This window comes from Bufo bufo, chromosome 4, assembly GCF_905171765.1.
Source record: "Bufo bufo chromosome 4, aBufBuf1.1, whole genome shotgun sequence".
In the NCBI taxonomy this organism is placed as follows: Eukaryota; Metazoa; Chordata; class Amphibia; order Anura; family Bufonidae; genus Bufo; species Bufo bufo.
This window is the reverse complement of record NC_053392.1, coordinates 155,274,734-155,294,753: the sequence shown is the minus strand read 5'-3', so window position 1 is coordinate 155,294,753 and position 20,020 is coordinate 155,274,734. Positions and strand designations below refer to the sequence as shown.

The window sequence follows — 20,020 nt, the reverse complement described above, 5'->3', positions numbered from 1 at the left end:
GCAATCTAAATTAAAAAAATATATATGAGAGATTTATCAAACAGGTGTAAAGTAGAACCGGCTTAGTTGCCCACAGCAACCAATCAGATCCCCCTTTCATTTTGGACAGCTCCTTTGGAAAATGAAAGGTGGAATCTGATTGGTTGCTATGGGCAACTAAGCCAGTTCTACTTTACACCTGTTTGATAAATCTCCTCCATTGTTCTTATAAGGAAGCATTAGGATTCTGCCACACTTATAAAAAAAAAAGGCAAAGAACAGAGTTTTGTGGCGTTTATTTGTAGTTTTTTTAAAATATATTTTACTATTAGCCAACATGTAACACCTGGATGTGCAAAAAACAGAAAATGCAATATTTTTACAAAAAAATAAAAAAAATATAGAGTGTTAACCTAAACTGCAGTTTGAGCCAAAGCCAGAAGTAGATCAAGCAGAAAGGAGACCTTCCTTTGCATTTCCCCTTCATCAAAAACTCTGGCTTTTCCAGAAAAAAAAAAAAAAGGGTAGTTTCACAGTTTGTTTTTTAAATGCCACAATTTTTGTGGTAGTTTCATTTTTTTTTTTTAGAGATTTCTTCCTGCTGTATCCACTTCCAGCTTTTTCTCACAAACAGGATTGGTATTTTTCCAAAAACACTGCAGGAATCCTAAGCATTGGAGTGCATAGTCAACAGAAAGAAGTAATCTAAGCAGGGTGGGGGGTAACGGAGTATAACCTCATATCATAGAAACTGGTTATTTGGCTGTGTGGTTCATAGTAAAATTTGCTGGTCTCAGGTTCTGAGAGCAACGGCTGCGCAGAACATCCTATCTTCTAGGCAACAGGTAAAAAAAAGTCAAAGCGCCCTGGTTAACAACACCTGAGTGGGATTTATACATTTGAAAATAAAATACATAATAAAAACGGTCAACCATGCATTTAAAAACCTGAAATTAAAAACAAATCGTTTTTTCCTCCCAGTTTAAAGCCATCTTCACATTCTAATTGTTATTTCCAGATTTTTCGAAAAACATGAAATCCTGTAAAACAAAAAAGAAAAAAAGTTAGACATTAATTTTGTATATACATTGAAGTTTTAAAGTGTTACATTACCAGGTACATTCAGGAAAAGTAACTGAAATGAGTTGGTTAGAACTGGACAGCCAGTAGGTGGCAGTGTAGCGTCACTGAACTTCATACAGTAGGTAGAGCTTCATTATGGGATTATACACATTTTAATAATATTTTGCCTTGGGTGCCCATAACCACTTAGGGGCTATGGATGCTTTGAGACATTTTTTTAAAATAAATTATTGATTTAGAAGTAAACTAGACTATTGAAAACAAAGTCCTTTCTTAGCATTTTGCAGCTTCCATGTTTCCTTGTACATAGCTGCTGCAGAAAGCTGTTCTGTGATGAATCCGTCAAACTTAAGGGTGCATTAGGCTACTTTCACACTGGCGTTTTGGCTTTCAGTTTGCGAGATCCGTTCAGGGCTCTCACAAGCGGTCCAAAACGGATCAGTTTGCATTCCGAATGGAAAAAGGATCCGCTCATAATTCATCAGTTCAGTCTCCATTCTGCTTTGGAGACGGACACCAAAATGATGAAACTGAGCCAAACGGATTCGTCCTGGCACACGATTTAAGTCAATGGGGATGGATCAGTTTTCACCGACACAATAGAAAACGGATCCGTCCTCCGTTGACTTTCAATGGTGTTCAAGACGGATCAGTCTTGGCAATGTTAAAGATAATACAAACGGATCTGTTCTGAACGGATCAGTCCATGACGGATCCGCACAAAACGAGTGTGAAAGTAGCCTTAGATGGGCAGATTTTCTGCCCCATGATTGCTAATGAGCGTTCATATGAATGCCAGTTAGCTATAATCTTGCAGTGTAATACTGCTGCCGATTGCCCGATGAATGAGCTTGTTCATCGGGCAATCCAGATCTTTCAGCATGTCGAAAGATCAGGGTTTGCCGGCGGCAGATTGTGCGGTCTAATTATGATCTGCAATCGGAAAACCACTGTACAGCATGGGGACAAGCAATGGCCGTAAACCATGTATTTGGCATCACTATAATCATACGGACCCAGGTAATAATGTTATTTATGCCGAAAAATAAACTCCAGAAAACCAAGAATGTAAAAGCTTAATAGCGGTATTGCTGTTTTTTCCCCCCTCCCCCAGAAAGAGTTGATAAAAGGTTGTGTGTACCCCAAATTGGTACCATTAAAACTACAAAAAACAAGCCCTCATACAAATTGACACAAAAATAAAAAAAAGGTCTTGGAACGCGACAATGAAAAAAAAAAAAAAAAACGCTTGGTCCCTAAGGGGTTAAAGCATTAGCAAAAACAAAGTATTAAGTGACTTGTATTCAAATCCATTCTTCAGAGCAGATCTTTGTAGTATCGAGAGCTGCCTAGTATGCAAATGCTTATGGACCTGAGCGAGGGCTATGAACACATGAAAAAGCAGAAGGTCTGAGGCGTTGTGCATGGCTCACAAGCATCACATCCTGCCTCACGCTGGGTTCACACCTGAGCGTACTGTATGGAGCGCTCTGTATGCGCAATTTTATCGGGCGTTCCTATTCGCGGCCGGCAACAAGCAAACGCCCATTGTCGCGCGTTCCCGGAAGTCTATGGGTGGGAACGCGCGACCATACGCCCCAAAGAAGCTCCTGTACTTCTTGGGGCGTAGGGCGTTTTACAGCACGTTCGTACGCCCTGTAAAACGCTCAGGTGAGAACCATGCCCATAGGGGATCATTGGTTCTTGCCTGTTGAGCGTTTTACAGCGCGTAGGAACGCGCTGTAAAACGCTCAGGTGTGAACCCAGCGTCACATTCAACAGAACACATGTAGGCCAACAGATCTAAAAATATACAAAAAAACTCAAGGACCCCCAAACTGATATTGTGGGGGAGGAGGGCGCGTCCCGAGTCTTGTGATGTGGAGAGCTCCCTTGATAAGTGTATGGGTGGTGATTGTGAGAAGTGCCCACAAGGTGGTTCCCAGTTAAACACCCAGCGCCAACTGGCATGCTGTGCTGCACAGACGTGACAGGAGACGGCCTGAGAAAAAAAATAAGTCAACCAGCATTACACACATTTCGTTAGGGACAGCAGGGTAGTTCGGTGCGGTGTGTGAATGACACCATCTGACATCCTTAGGGTACATGCACACGACCGGGGAAAAAAAAATGTCCGTTAAAAACAAGACACTGGTCAGTTTTTTATGGCCACTTTACTCCATTTTCTGGCCATGTGTAAGATTTTAATGTCCGCTTTGCATCAGTTTTCCACGCCCGTTAAAAACCGATATGAAAAATGGATGAATTTGATTGGCAGTTATTTCTAGACCCACCCTTCTGAGAACACCCACAGGATGGTAGGCCTCCAGCCAAAATAATGTCCCCCATAGTGGAGGAATTTTTTTTTACTGTCCCCAGTTTGAATAATGCCTCCAATGTAGGCACCTCCCCCCCCCCCCCCCCAATCCTAAATAACGTCCCACATAGTGGAGGAAATTTTCTTTTTATTGTCCCCAGCTTCAATAATGTCCCCATGTAGGGCCTCATCTTAAATAATTTCCCCCATGGTTTAAATAATGCCCCCATATTGGGTCAGTTTTTTTATTTTTTTTGTAAAAAACACCTCACCGCATCCACTTGCTTGCGCTGCAGCAGTCTCTTCTCTCTTCATTGAACAGGACCTGCAATGTGCGTGATGACGTCAATGAGCGCTCCCACGTGGACCATGCATATTGCAGGTCCGGCTCAATGGAGAGAAGAGACTGCTACAGCATGAGCAAGTGGATGCAGTGTTTTTTTTTTTTTTTTTAACCCCTAAATAGCCATATAAAGTGTACCCGTTTTTAACAGCTGTTAGACGGCTGCACTCCTGTCAATCGGCCGTTAAAACTGTCCCATTGATTTCAATAGGGTTCGTCTGGCCGTGGAAACAGCCAAAAACAGGACGTCCTATTTTTGGACGGACGCTATTCACTGGCCGTTGCCCCATAGACTTTCATTGGTGCTAAAAATGGCCATGTGACGGCAGTTACTTAAAAGGCCGTTACACGGCCATTATTCACCGTCATGTGCATGAGGCCTTAGGCCTCTCTTGCGCTCACTCACTCTGCACTGGGTCCTATTACACAGGAGACACACAGCAGGGGCTTGTGAGCAACATGGGGCTCGCAAACTAGAGAACCACTCATAAGTGTTCTGAGCAGTAGACATACTGAAAAACATCTCTTTAAAAATGTGGCTCAATGCCCTTAAAGGGGTTGTCCGCTTTTTTAAAGGAAATGTATCACCCAAAATTTAACCTGCCAGTTAAAACCAGATAGTAACACATCCCTTTTTCTAATCAGTTTTTATTTTCTGATTGCAGATCTTTTTTATTATATTTCCTGAACGTGATTATGTGGGCGGACATCTTGCCTGAGCTATTCTTAACAGCATTTACAAAGCATTAAGAAAATTGCTTTATGGCAGCCTCATGGCCCATAGGCACAATGGTCAGGAGGGGACCTCATTGACTTCTATGGGAGAGTTATCTAGGCAGCTCTGTGACCTGGGCAGAGGACATTGTACAATGGAAGAATACATAAATGAGATTTGACAATCACCTATTGTGAATGGTGGATCCTGTCTTATCTATACAAAGGTGATTACAGGCAGGATTAGAATGACAGATAAGCATGTAGCTGCAGTAAAGTGATACAGACCAAGAAGTGGCGACAGTTATTCTTCGTGGCCAGTGCGAAAACTGCAGGACTTCATGTTTTTTGTTTACATATAGACAGTCATGGAAAATAAAAAACATCACCAAAAACTCTTTAAAGAGATGGGCTTTCACACTAGCGTTAGAAGAATCCAGCAGGCAGTTCCGTTGCTGGAACTGTCTGCCAGATCTGGAAATCCGTATGCAATTTGTTTCCGGATCCGCCTGACAAATGCATTGCAATACTGGATCCGTCTCTCCGGTGTCATCCAGAAAAACTGATCTTTTTTTCCGGAATTTTGGCCGGAGAAAACACCGCAGCATGCGGAAGACATACTGAATGGATTGCTTTCCAATCAGAATGCATTGGGACAAAACTGAAGCGTTTTTTTTTTTTTCTGGTACTGAGCCCCTATGACAGAACTCAATACCGGAAAACTTTAAACGCTATTTTTATTTCCTGTGCGCTCAAAATTCAGTTCTCTGTACATCGCTGACTGCTCAGCGGTGTATGGAGTACGGACTGTGAAATTAAAGAATAGGGCTGCAGCAGCGTAGGGAGTACTGGCAGGAGCACATATTGCTGCTTCTGCCTGCCCCCACAGAGGTTTACTTTCAATTGGCATAGCACATGGGTACCCTGTACCCATGTACTATGCCAGGATTAGCTGAGCTGAATCTTGTCTGTGCCTCTTCGCTTAGGAGATCAGGCAGAAGCAGGAGCCTGCTCCGCTTAGCTAATCCTGGCATATTACATGGGTACCCATGTGCTATGCCAGGGGGCACTGGCAGCAATACGCGTTCCGGCCCATACTTACTGCTTATGCGGCCCCATTCATAAAAATGTCATGTCCGTACTCTGTACACCACCGAGCTGTCAGCGGTGTACAGAGAGCTACGTTTTAAGCGCACAGGGAATGGTGCATTTTAGGGAGGAAAAAGTATAATAAAAATACTAAGTTAATTAATAAAAGTATAAAAGAAAATTAGGACATTATTATTAGGACATTAGGGACATCATTAAAATTTTACACGGATGTTTAGTTACTCTTCAAAAATATGTTAAATATAAAAACATGATTTAAACAATAGGTCATTTCCTGATGGCACATTACCTGTAATATTGATGACCTATCCTGAGGATAGGTCATCAATATTAAAAAAAAAAAAAAAGCAGACAACCCCTTTAAGAAAAGGGGTTGTTAATTTCACTTTTAGATTGATAGGCTGGGGTGTGGCTGCCACATGTAGCTGAAATCCCAACTACCCATGGTGGCCAAAGATAATAATTTGGTAATACCTGCTAAAATGGGCATCCATGTGCTGCCATAGGTGGGTAAGGTCTCGGCTGCATGCAACAGCGTTTAAACCTGGCCTAATGGTCTATTCACACTCGGGCTAGTTCTAGTCCCTCAGCCGGGATATTCTAACCTGCAAACTAACAAACCTGATGGACCAGTTATGAAACCCTGAGACTCAACACGGTCAGTTACTAGTAAGTATTACAAACAAATCTAGAAATGAAAACCACATCCACAGGAAGACGCTAGGAGGTTGAGCAACATCTTGCTTCAGGATGCTAATTGTCAGCTCCGCTTTAGCAAGGTAACTGCTGTGGTTTCCTGCTTACTTACTGTGAATTTCAACTTTTGTTAAAGGGATTCTGTCACCAGAATTAACCCTATTAAGCTAGCTGACATTAACCCTGTGGGGGGGGGGGGGGGGGAGAAGGGGCGTTGTTCCTGCTCCTAGACGATCCGCTCTCCCACCTTTGTCGCCTCCCTCCAAGTCCTGATTGACAGGGCCAGGCAGCGCTCCCATCTGTCTGCCAGCCCTGTGCTATGGTGAAATCTCGCGCTGTTCAGCATTCGGTGCAGGCGCGGTAAGGAAGCTGGCAGTCTGCGAGCGTCTTTCCCTCACTGCGTGAGATTTCACCACAGCACAGGGCTGGAAGACAGATGGGAGCGCTGCCTGGACCTGTCAATCAGGACTTAGAGAGGCGACAAAGGGGGGCGAACGGAGCCTCTAGGAGCAGGAACAACGCATTAGGGCCCCTAAAATGCTAGGGCAGTATAACTACCCCACAAGTGACCCCATTTTGGAAAGAAGACACCCCAAGGTATTCCATGAGGGGCATGGCGAGTTCATAGAAGTTATTTTTTTTTGGGCACAAGTTTGCGGAAATTGATTTTTTTTTGTTTCTCACAAAGTCTCCCTTTCCGCTAACTTGTGACAAAAAATAAATTTTTACATGAACTCCCCATGCCCCTCACAAAATACCTTGGTGTCTTCTTTCCAAAATGGGGTCACATGTGGGGTATTTATACTGCCCTGGCATTTTAGGGGCCCTAAAGCGTGAGAAGTAGTCTGGAATATAAATGTCAAAAATTTTTTTACGCTTTTGGATTCTGTGAGGGGTATGGTGAGATTTTATTTTTTGTCACAAGTTAGTGGAATATGAGACTTTGTAAGAAAAGACAACAAAAAAAAAATATATATCAATTTCCGCTAACTTGTGCCAAAAAATGTCTGAATGGAGCCTTACAGGGGGGTGATCAATGACAGGGGGGTGATCAGGGAGTCTATATGGGGTGATCAGGGGTTAATAAGTGACGGGGGAGGGGGGGGGGGGGGTGTAGTGTAGTGGTGTTTGGTGCTACTTATTACAGAGCTGCCTGTGTCCTCTGGTGGTCGATCCAAGCAAAAGGGACCACCAGAGGACCAGGTAGCAGGTATATTAGACGCGGTTATCAAAACAGCGTCTAATATACCTTTTAGGGAAAAAAAAATAAATAATCACATCTACAGCCTGCCAGCGAATGATCGCCGCTGGCAGGCTGTAGATCAGCTAGTTTACCTCCGGTTCCTGTGAACGCGCACACCTGTCTCGCGAGAGGACGCGCCGGCGCGTCCACCCAGAATAACAGGGCCGCCGCAAAGACGCAATCCTGCGTACGGCGGTCCTGTAGTGGTTAAAAGGCACTGGCTGAGGCTACAGGTACAGTAGCTAGACACATTTACAGACTGTCAAAATTGTGGGAAGATTTGATCACAAAAAAAATGCAGGAACAATAGGAATTTAAAATACTTACAATAAGGAAGCAGGCACCAAGAATGACAGCTTTGATCTTTACGTCAAGGTCCATGGGGAACTGAACTCCAAAGTTGTCAGCATCTGTAAATATCTCCTTTACAGCTCCGGACCATTGTTTGGAAATCCGTCCAACAACAGACTCCTCCTCAAGTGACTTCAGCTAAGGGGAGAAGATAACGTGTGAACGTTGTGAAGACCACACCAAGTATTGTATGTGTGCACACGATCCCTGGGTCCATCAACTGGAGGTAGAACACCCTTTCTGGAGCTCAAACTCCAAAGTCAAATCAGAAAACGTATGTGTATGTGCGATTATACATTTCCCCATAGTTTTCTCTCTATGTACACGTGTTACTTGTGCATTTGAGTGGCGCTCTTTTCTTTAATGTTCGAGCGCCAATCTCTTGCTCTGTTTGAAAACTGTATTGAGAAGTGCAGTCCACTATGCTTTTTAAAAGGGAACCCGTTACTTTAAAGGCCCCCTTCACACGGGCGTCATGTTTTTGGCCCAGATAAGATGCGGGTGCGTTGCGGGAAAATGCGTTTTGCACCCACGTGAGAAAAATATTGTTCTTCACAGAAGTTCGGGTTTGGGTTAGTGTTAGGTGTAGATTGTATTATTTTCCCTTATAACATGGTTATAAGGGAAAAAATAGCATTCTGAATACAGAATGCATAGTGCAAAAGAACTGGAGGGGTTAAAAAATATAATAATTTAACTCACCTTAAAGGGAACCTGTCACCTCTATGCTACCCTCACTGAGCGTTTCTAAATGTTCATTGTGTTACCCTAAACATAATTACACTTTTAATTTCATTTGCAGACGAATTCAATAAGTATTATTCATTTTTGTACTTTCCATCTTTTATGCAAATTAACATAAAAGAGTCATATCATATCTTACTTGTGTGACCAGAGAAGTCATTTTCAAGCTCTGACTCATCTCAGGTTAATTTGCATATGTATCAAATCAGGTTTTTTGACACAATAAAAGCACAGAGAACTATGGGGACTGGATATTGCGGATGTGCTAGCGGCCATCTAGCAACCCATGTCCTCAGCTCTATACCCAAAATCCAGGTGACAGGTTCCCTTTGAGCCACTTGTTCACGCAGCTCGGCTTCTCTACTGTCTTCATCTTTGATGTACAGTAGGAATAGGACCTTTGATGACGTCACTGCACTCATCACCATGGTGATGGATCATGTGACTGACCATGTGATGAGCGCAGTGACGTCACCACAGGTCCTTTTCCTGTGCACAGCAAAGATAAAGACAGAAGAGAAGCCGGGCTGCGCGAACAAGTGGCTTAAGGAGAGTTGAATAATTATTTTTTTTATTTATTTTTTAACCCCTCCAGCCCTATTGTACTAAGCATTCTGTATTAAGAATGCTATTATTTTCCCTTATAACCACATTATAAGGGAAAATAATAATGATCGTGTCAACATCCCGATAGTCTCCTAGCAACCGTGCGTGAAAAATCGCAGTGCATCCGCACTTGCTTGCGATTTTCACGCAGCCCCATTTACTTCTATGGGGCCTGCGTTGCATGAAAAACGCACAAAATAGAGCATGCTGCGATTTTCACGCAACGCACAAGTGATGCGTGAAAATCACCACTCATGTGCACAGCCCCATAGAAATGAATGGGTCCGGATTCAGTGCGGGTGCAATGCGTTCACCTCACGCATTGTACCCGCGCGGAAATCTCACCCATGTGAAAGGGGCCTAAACGTGGTGGTTGAACTGTAGGCAGCATATTGTACAGCAGGAGGAGAGTAGCAGATTGATACATGGATTTATGGGAAAAGCTTCAGTAAAAAACTTCCATTTCATTCATTTAAATTCCTGCTCATTCTGGACTTAGAAGTCCAGGAGGCGGTCCTAAGTGCAGAATGAGCAGGAATTTAAATAAATGAAATGCAAGTTTTACTGAATCTTTTCCCACAGAACTATATACAGTCCTGATCAAAAGTTTAAGACCACTTGAAAAATGGCAAAAAATCATATTTAGCATGGCTGGATCTTAACAAGGTTCCAGGTAGAGCTTCAACATGCAACAAGAAGAGATGGGAGTGAGACAAAACATTTTTTGAGCATTCATTTTAACGAAAACAACGAATAAACTGAAACAGGCTGTTTTTCAGCTGATCAAAAGTTTAGGACCACACCTCCAAAAAAAAAAAAAAAACTAACCCCCTCAAAACAGAAATCCAACTTCCAAACATGAACTCAGTAATGAGTAGCTCCGCCGTTATTGTTTATCACTTCAAAAATTTGTTTTGGCATGCTGGATGCAAGCGTTTCCATGAGGTGAGTGAGAACATTTCTCCAAGTGGTGAAGATGGCCGCACGAAAGCCATCTACTGTCTGGAACTGTTGTCCATTTTTGTAAACTTACTTTGCCATCCATCCCCAAAGGTTCTCAATTGGATTTAGATCAGGGGAACACGCAGGATGGGCCAAAAGAGTGATGTTATTCTTCTTGAAGTCCCTTGTCCTGCGGGCATTGTGTACTGTAGCGTTGTCCTGTTGAAAAACCCAGTCGTTACCACACAGACGAGGGCCCTCAGTCATGAGGAATGCTCTCTGGACATAGCCAGCAGCCGTTTGACGCCCCTGCACTTCCTGAAGCTCCATTGTTCCACTGAAGGAAAAAGCACCCCAGACCATTATGGCGCCCCCTCCACTGTGGCGCATAGAAAACATCTGCTTGTCATGCCAGTAACGTTGGAAACCATCAGCAGTCAGCACCAGTAAGGGCCTTAATTTGGGTTGAGGATCGTCCAGCGTCCTGACGGACAGCCAATTGGATCCTCCGGCTCAGTGCTAATGAAATTTTTTTGGGTCTTCCACTTGACTTTTTTGTTCCATAACCCTCAGGAACATTTAAGAAATTCCAAATGACTGTCTTACTGCGTCCCACCTCAGCAGCGATGGCGCGCTGTGAGAGACTCTGCTTATGCAGTTCAACAACCCGACCACGTTCAAAAAGGGAGAGGTTTTTTTGCCTTTGCCATCACAACGTGTGACTACCTGACAGAAAATGACAATGAATCCACATCTTTGCACAGATTTGGCCTTTTAAAGGCATGTGGTCCTAAAATTTGTTATTTTCAATTAATTGAATGCTCAAAAAATGTTTCGTCTCACTCTCATTTCTTCTTGTTGCATGTTGAAGCTCTACTTGGAACCTTGTTAAGATCCAGCCATGCTAAATTGTTTTTTTTGCCATTTTTCAAGTAGTCTTAAACTTTTGATCAGGACTGTATCAGTCTGCTCCGCTCCTCCTGCTCTAGAACACCCAGCCTGTAGCTTACATTGCATTTTCATGGCAAAAGGTTCTCTTTAATACAACTCTTGCTAATCTCCACTGCCAGATATGGTTATTTTAGAAATGGTATAATTTGGAAGGTTAAATACCTCAAAGTTCACATCTGAACAGCATCTACAGGGGATGCAGGGTCCGTGCAGTTTAAGAACATCCTCCTCACGCTCGTTCTGTATAACAAACTTGGGCAGACATGGGTGCCATTTCTGTTTCACATAGCCAACTACGTTTCCAGGAGGAGCCTGAACTTCAAGCTGAAAAAAAAAAAGGCAAGTTATAACTGGCAGGAACTTATTAAAATGACTTTGTAAGAGATGTTGCATCATCCTAAATACACCAACGTTCATTGGATTTCAAGGCTATGGACACCATTTTTAATTATTGTATTATACTCATTTTGGGCTAAAAATAATTTTTGCAATTGGTCTTTATTTAAAATTAATCAGCAGATTTTTTTTTAATGTTGGGGTAAATTTCAGTCTATTCGCAGCCTGACTTATTAGGCCGAATGGACGCGACCGTGCATTTTTTTGCGGACCGCAAACTGCGGATCCATAAAAAAAAAACTGAAGCAGTCCGTGGGCCTTCCGCAATTTGCGGAACGGGCGACCCATTGTAGACATTCCTATTCTTGTCCGCAAATCGGACACGTTATATTTTTTTGTGGGTCCACGGAACAACACGGAGTGCTGTCCGCATCTTTTGCAGCCCCATTGAAGTGAAAAACTGCGGCTCGGATGCGGACCATAACTACGGTTGTGTGCATGAGGCCTTACTCTGAGTCCTGTCAGATGACAGCTCATGAAGAGCTCTTATCTTCTCACCTCACAGCATACATTTAAGGGTACTTTCACCGAGTTCTGTCCTAGGGGCTCTATACCGGAAAAGAACTGATCAGTTTTATCCTAATGCATTCTGAATGGAGAGCATTCCGTTCAGTCTTTTTGATGTTTTAGGACAGAGAATACCACAGCATGCTGCAGTTTTCTCTCCGGCCAAAAAACACTTGCGGGAATGCCGGATCAGTGCTTCCAGTCTGCGCAGACCTTTAAAAATGTAAAAAATAAAAATCAAAAAATAGAAACCGATCAGTTTTTCTGTATGACAAACAGACTGATACGTTCTTGCAATGCATTTGTGAGACGGATCCGCATTCGGATCAGTCTACAAATGCTGCCCGTTTGCATGCAGATTGCCTGATCCGTGCCGGATCACTCTACCGTAAGTGTGAAAGTAGCCTTAGGCACATTCTTACAAGTTTGATATTAATTTAGCTATAATGAGTGTTCATGAATTCAGGAGATCAGAGATAAGAGCTCTACTTGCAGACTGTCATTTTCTGTTTACTCTGACATTTAACCCTTGTATCACAAAAACTGCTAAAAAGTTTTAATAAAGATCAATCGCAAAAATAAATTTTAAGTCCAAAATTAGCAAAATGCTAGACCTTAGGAAAAAAAAAAAAAAAAAAGGGATGTCAGAATTGAGGGGCTTTCAGAGGAAAAAAAAAAAAAGGGATGTTAGAATTGAGGGGCTTTCAGAGGGGAAAAAAAGGGTCTTGTAGAAATATTGCAGGGTGCCAGTTTCCTACATATGGTGGCTGTGCAATCCTTTAGATAAGGCCGAATGCACACGGCCGTGTTCCGCGGCAGAGAACGGTCCGTGGTATGCCGGACTGGATTCCTGTTCAGAGCAGGAGCGCACGGCGTCATTGGTTGCTATGACGCCGTGCGCTTCATGACGCCACTGCACTACACTCGTATGATCTATACAAGTGTATTACTGTACAGCAGCGGCGGCATGAAGCGCACGGCGTCATAGCAACTAATGACGCCGTGCGCTCCTGCTCTGAACAAGGAATCCAGCCCGGCATATCATGGACCGCTCTCGGCCGCGTGCACTCGGCCTAGGGGACATAAGTATATAAAAGGGGTTCAAAATTACTATGCATGTCTGATGAAGGGTCTCCCTCTCTCTGAAACAAGCTAGGTTTAGACTTTTGTGAATTAATAGACTTCTTGGACACAAATGGGCAAGTGGTCATTTTTAGCCCTTTGTGCTCATGCACTATAATGCCTGGAATACCTGTGACCGTGTTAGCTGCAGACCTGCTCAGCGGTGGACAATATGCATGTCATTACTGTGATCGTGACTGCTTACAACATCACACCACCTTATACTCTGCCTTCTTTATATATAACTTGGATAGGCTACATCTGCGCCTTCCCTTCCCATCGGATCTCAATAGCGGGGAAAAACGCTTTTGTTTTGTCTCCATTGTCAATAGGGACAAAACTGAGCTGAAGGGAACGGAATACACCAAAATGCGTTCCGTTCCATTGTGCTCCCATGACGCACACAAAAGCACTGCAAGCAGCATTTTTGAGTGCATCCTAGGATGCGGAGCAAGACGGATCTGTCATGACTCACAATGTAAGTCAATGGTGATGGATCAGTTTTCTCTGACAAGAAAACGGATCTGTCCCCCATTGACTTACAATGGTTTTAGAGACAACTTACTGGATCTGTACTGGTCTCCGGTTTTCTGGTTCAACACAGGAAAAGGCAGAAGAGGTCTGCCCAGATATCATTAGCTGAGAAAAAAAAGCTTTCTGGCCAAAATGTTGCATATACTGGATTAATCTCGCTTGAAGTGATTTTCCGCTCTTCCGACTGCATCACTGGCTGAGGCGAGTCACTGCTGTGGCCAGTGATTGGCTGAACAGGCATTTCCTGTTTGTCAAAACGGAACCAAGAACGGTAGACCAGCCTAGAGCCAGTAAGTCTCAGAATGGTATTTGGGGGGGGGGGGGGGGGGGGGGGGGGGCACAATCAGTGGGATGACCAATGTTTCTTTTTATTATCTACAAAATTGTATCCCACTGGATAACCCCTTAACCACAGAGGTGGTGCTCAGTTTTCCTTCCGTTAGAGAAATAGCGGGAGGTTAAGCACCACATCAGAGCAAGGAACGAACCAGTCTGTGGTTGTATAAGATTAGAAAAACGCGGCCTAGTGATTGGCTGAATATGTGCATGCTTGGGCCTGGAAGCACTGCTGAAAGGAGCATTTGCGCTGCCACCGAGTAGCGGGAAGCAGGCAAATGGATTTCTGTAAAGGAATTGGGCACTCTGGTTACTGCTGACCAATGTGTTTGTAAGATGACAATACTAATATAGCCTTTGTTTATATTCTGCACCATTTTCTATATTTCTTAAGGCAGGGATGACCACCCTGCGGCCTTCCAGCTGTTACAAAACTACAACTCCCAGTATGCCCTGATAGCTGTAGGCTGTCAGGAATGCTGGCAGTTGTAGTTTTGCAACAGCTGTAGGGCCACAGGTTGGGCATTCCTGTCTTAAGGTATGCTCCATTGTTTGCCAAGTCTTTTGTGCTGTCCAAATGGAGGTCCTGTCCATAAAATGGCTACTGGTGGAGGGTCATGTGACAGGCAGATCCCCCAAGGCTGAGTTCACATTGAAGTTTTTTGGTCAGTTATTTCCATCAGTTATTGTGAGCCAAAACGAGTAGTAAAACCTACTCCGAGATCAAGTGTAATGATTTGATTTGCACCTATTCTGCGTTTTTGACCCGCACCTGGTTTTGACAATAACCGATCTAAATAACTGACCAAATAACTGAAACGAGATGTTTCCTCAATTCAAATACACTGCACTTGCACTGTTGGGAGTTTAGTGCAGGTACGCCGTGTTTGAATGGAGCAGACCGATTTGCCTGTCACATGACCATCCATGAATAGCCATTTTATGGACCGGACATCTCTGTGGAAGGGCAAAAAAAATAATATAGAAAAAGATGCAGAATTTTAACAAATGCTGTATTAGTAAGGGTCATATAGTATAAACACATTTGTCAGTAGTAGCCAAAAAGTGGCCAACCCCTTTAAGTACAGAACAGTATTGGACACATGAAGAAACTTAGGGGGTCATTTATTAAATTGGCGTTTTAGACGCCAGTCTTAATAAACCCCTGCGCTGGTGGTTGATCCAGCGGAGTTATGAAGAGGCGCCGGCCTCCACATAACTTTGGTGTATCCAACGCAACTTCTAAACGTAAGCTATAAGTCACAGATTGCGGCGCAACTAACCATTGAATGACAATCTGCGCCAACTACAGACGTACTTCAGCTTCATAAATGACCCCTCTATTCTGATTTAATGGTGCCGAGCTGTGCCTAGGCCATGTGACCGATGAACGCGACATCACACGGGCTGGGAAAAGATGGAGAAGGCCGCGGCACTACTCCGAGTGCTGCTGCCTTCTCAAACAGCCGATCAGCAGACCCCCACCGGACAGATACTGATGATCTAGCCAGAGGACAGGTCATCACTAAAAAATAAATAAAAAAAAATAAATTGGAAAACATCTTTAACCCCTTAAGGACTTAGGACGTATCGGTACGGCATGGATCCCGAGTCCTTAAGGACCCATGACGTACCGGTACGTCATAACTTGAAATCTGTATTCCGGCGCCCGAGGGGTTAATCGGAACGGGATTTCGGCTGAAATCATTCAGCCGGCATCCCGTAACAATGCAGGGGGGGGGTCATTTGACCCCCCCCGCATCGGCGATCGCAGAAAACCGCAGGTCAATTCAGACTTGCGGTTTGCTGCGCTTTGTGCAGTTTCTGATCCCCGCGGGCCCTGACCGCGGGGATCAGAAGCTTTAGTGTCCCTAAAATATATATTTTACACCCCCCCCCTGCACCCCTGCATGATTTTTTGCCGGCGGGTGGTGCAGGGGGGGGAGTTGTGGGCGGTGGAGGCGGTGCGGGAGGCGGGCGGTGCGGCAGGCGGGATCGCGATCCCCCGCCCGCCTCCCCTTGTATAATCGTTGGTCTCTAGTGGGTATACCAGGGTGCCAGCACATTGCTGGCACCCTGGTATAAACGGCTGACATCGATGATGCGATGTCAGCCGTTTAACCCTTTCCATACAGCGGTCCGTACGGACCGCTGTATGGAAAAAGTTAACAGTAAGAGGGAGCTCCCTCCCTCTCCCATCGGGGGGCTGCTGTGCCTTTGCAGCCCCCCGATGGAGAGGGAGAGAGCCCCCAGACAGCCCCCCTCAGCCCTGTGCTTACCCTTCCCCGTCTGCGAAGTTCTGACAACTACTGAGCAGACGGGGAAGGTTCCCATGGCAACAGGACGCCTCTCAGGCATCCTGCTGTCCATGGAGCTGAACAGATCTGTGCTAAAGGCAGAGATCTGTTCAGACAGAGTGTAAGGAAAATACAGTACTGTACAATATATATTGTTCTGTACTGTATTATACAGACATCAGACCCACTGGATCTTCAAGAACCAAGAGGGTCTGTGTCAAAAAAAAGTGAAAAAAAGTGAAAAAAAAGTAAAAATCCAAAAAACACATTTATCACTGATTAAAAATGAAAAAAATAAAATTCCCTACACATGTTTGGTATCGCCGCGTCCGTAACGACCTGATCTATAAAACGGTCATGTTACTTTCCCCGCACGGTGAACGCCATAAAAATAAAAAAATAAAAACTATTAGGAAATTGAAATTTTGCCCACCTTACTTCCCAAAAAAGGTAATAAAAGTGATCAAAAAAGGTCGCATGTACGCCAAAATAGTACCAATCAAACCGTCATATCATCCCGCAAAAATCATACCCTACCCAAGATAATCGCCCAAAAACTGAAAAAACGATGGCTCTTAGACTATGGAAACACTAAAACATGATTCTTTTGGTTTCAAAAATGAAATTGTGTAAAACATAAATAAATAAAAAGTATACATATTAGGTATTGCCGCGTCCGTATCGACCGGCTCTATAAAAATATCACATGACCTAACCCCTCAGGTGACCACCGTAAAAAAATAAAAACGGTGTAAAAAAAGCAATTTTTTGTCATCTTACGTCACAAAAAGTGTAATAGCAAGTGATCAAAAAGTCATATGCACCCCAAAATAGTTCCACTCAAACAGTCATCTCATCCTGCAAAAAATGAGACCCTACTTAAGATAATCGCCCAAAAACTGAAAAAACTATGGCTCTTAGACTATGGAGACACTAAAACATTTTTTTTGTTTTAAAAATGAAATCATTGTGTAAAACTTAAATAAAAAAAATTGTATACATATTAGGTATCGCCGCGTCCGTGACAACCTGCTCTATAAAATTACCACATGATCTAACCTGTCAGATGAATGTTGTAAATAACAAAAAAAAAAAACGTGCCAAAAAATCTATTTCTTGTTACCTTGCCGCACAAAAAAGTGTAATATAGAGCAACCAAAAATCATATGTACCCTAAACTAGTACCAACAAAACTGCCACCCTATCCCGTAGTTTCTAAAATGGGGTCACTTTTTTGGAGTTTCTACTCTAGGGGTGCATCAGGGGGGCTTCAAATGGGACATGGTGTCAAAAAAACCAGTCCAGCAAAATCTGCCTTCCAAAAACCGTATGGCATTCCTTTCCTTCTGCGCCCTGCCGTGTGCCCGTACAGCGGTTTACGACCACATATGGGGTGTTTCTGTAAACTACAGAATCAGGGCCATAAATAATGAGTTTTGTTTGGCTGTTAACCCTTGCTTTGTAACTGGAAAAAAAATATTAAAATGGAAAATCTGCCAAAAAAGTGAAATTTTGAAATTGTATCTCTATTTTCCATTAAATCTTGTGCAACACCTAAAGGGTTAACAAAGTTTGTAAAATCCGTTTTGAATACCTTAAGGGTGTAGTTTCTTAGATGGGGTCACTTTTATGGAGTTTCTACTCTAGGGGTGCATCAGGGGGGCTTCAAATGGGACATGGTGTCAAAAAACCAGTCCAGCAAAATCAGCCCTCCAAAAACCAAACGGCGCACCTTTCACTCTACGCCCCGCTGTGTGCCCGTACAGTAGTTTACGGCCACATATGGGGTGTTTCTGTAAACTACAGAATCAGGGCCATAAATAATGAGTTTTGTTTGGCTGTTAACCCTTGCTTTGTTAGTGGAAAAAATGGGTTAAAATGGAAAATTAGGCAAAAAAAAGAAATTCGCAAATTTCATCCCCATTTGCCAATAACTCTTGTGCAACACCTAAAGTGTTAACGAAGTTTGTAAAATCAGTTTTGAATACCTTGAGGGGTGTAGTTTATAGAATGGGGTCATTTTTGGGCGGTTTCTATTATGTAAGCCTCGCAAAGTGACTTCAGACCTGTAGTGGTCCCTAAAAATTGGGTTTTTGTAAATTTCTGAAAAATTTCAAGATTTGCTTCTAAACTTCTAAGCCTTATAACATCCCCAAAAAATAAAATATCAATCCCAAAATGCTACAAACATGAAGTAGACATATGGGGAATGTAAAGTAATCACAATTTTTGGGGGTATTACTATGTATTACTGAAGTAGAGAAACTGAAAGTTTGAAATTTGCTAATTTTTCTAAATTTTTGGTAAATATGGTATTTTTTTATGCAAAAAAATTAACTTTTTTGACCCAATTTTAGCAGTGTCATGAAGTACAATATGTGACGAAAAAACAATCTCAGAACGGCCTGGATAAGTCAAAGCGTTTTAAAGTTATGAGCACTTAAAGTGACACTGGTCAGATTTGCAAAAAATGGCCAAGTCCTTAAGGTGAAATAGGGCTGAGTCCTTAAGGGGTTAAGATGGGCAAAATGTATTAAAGAAGCACAAATGTGTACGGCTGAGGAAGCCCAAGACATTCTCCTACGTTCTGGCTGCTTTTAAAAACAAGTGTTATCGTTATTATGCATCGGATACACCATAAAAATAAGGACTAGAAATAACCTTTTGTACTTACTTTCTGTAGACAGCATGGGAAACAACACGCAGAGCACCTGAAAGGGCGTATGATTCGCACTACCTCACGACCAGAGTTATCTACAATCGTCATGGCAAATGACCGAGCGGCTCCACAGAAGTTCCTCGTACAGCAATCGTTTTGTTCGGCAGCAAAGTACACCCTCTGACCCATGCTATTCTTGATCTCGTATTTGTTATTCGATTCATAGCCAATTAAAGCTAACATGGAGATAAAAAAAAAAAAAAAAAAAAGTTATTAAAAGCAAAAAAAATTCCATGGATAAAATATCATTTCCTGTTAAGTTTTTCTAGTCTAGAGCCTAGGGATTGGTAATAAGACGTGTAGTGACTCAGTGTGCTGCTCTACAGGTTCTCTGCATGAGACCATGAACCGGGTTTACTCAGACCACATGATCACACATTCAGCAACATAAAACTTATTTTTTACAAAATAAAACCAGATACATTTTTTATGTGATGTTTTTTTCCCCTGGCTGCGACGCTCTTCGCTGTGATTGGATCGTGGCACGGCCAGGGAGAAGGAGACGCCCATTGAGAAACCCTGGTGTCTCCTCCTCCCTGTACCGATGCTCAGGATTAACATACTGAGTGGGAAAACTACGGGGGGCAGGAGCAATAATATAAAAAATAAAAAATAAATGAAAGGTCCTCTAATGATCTTGTCGCTTGGTCACTTACAGACCTTGGCTCTTATGTATATAGGGTGGAACAAGGGCGAAGTAGTTGTCTTCATATGTCTTTACTGACCGGCTTGTTGTGTAAGGAAGAAGAAAACAGAATCCATATACTTTGTACACCTGTCACTCTATAAATGTATGTGGGAACCAGCAGCTTGCATGTACACATTATAGTGAAGGGAGTTTTTTATCCAAACGTCCGAGTGCAGTTGTCCGTTCAGTAGTAACTTCTCAGAAAATTAAGACAAAACTTCCCTATGTAGACTTCCTCATGATAGAACTAATTATTGTTTCTCAGAAGCTATTGCGGAGCGAATAACCAATAAGTGGGTTGCTTTAGTTGATCAGCTGATAATTTTTGGAGAAATGAAGAAG

At 43.0% G+C, this 20,020-nt stretch overlaps 1 protein-coding gene across 2 annotated transcripts in view; it reads right to left on the bottom strand.

Annotated features, from left to right (window-relative positions):
• Positions 1 to 274: 274 nt before the first annotated feature.
• The window catches only part of LOC120997777 (phospholipid scramblase 2-like), a 45,089-nt gene continuing 25,343 nt past the window's right edge, over positions 275 to 20,020 (bottom strand). For both annotated transcript variants that reach the window (XM_040428044.1, XM_040428045.1), the window contains exons 6-9: positions 18,946 to 19,166; positions 11,242 to 11,403; positions 7,813 to 7,974; positions 275 to 1,019 (exon numbers count right to left, since the gene is read on the bottom strand). In XM_040428044.1, the coding sequence (XP_040283978.1) occupies positions 981 to 1,019; positions 7,813 to 7,974; positions 11,242 to 11,403; positions 18,946 to 19,166 (584 nt within the window). In that variant the 3' untranslated portion in view covers positions 275 to 980. The remainder of the gene's footprint in view (positions 1,020 to 7,812; positions 7,975 to 11,241; positions 11,404 to 18,945; positions 19,167 to 20,020) is intronic.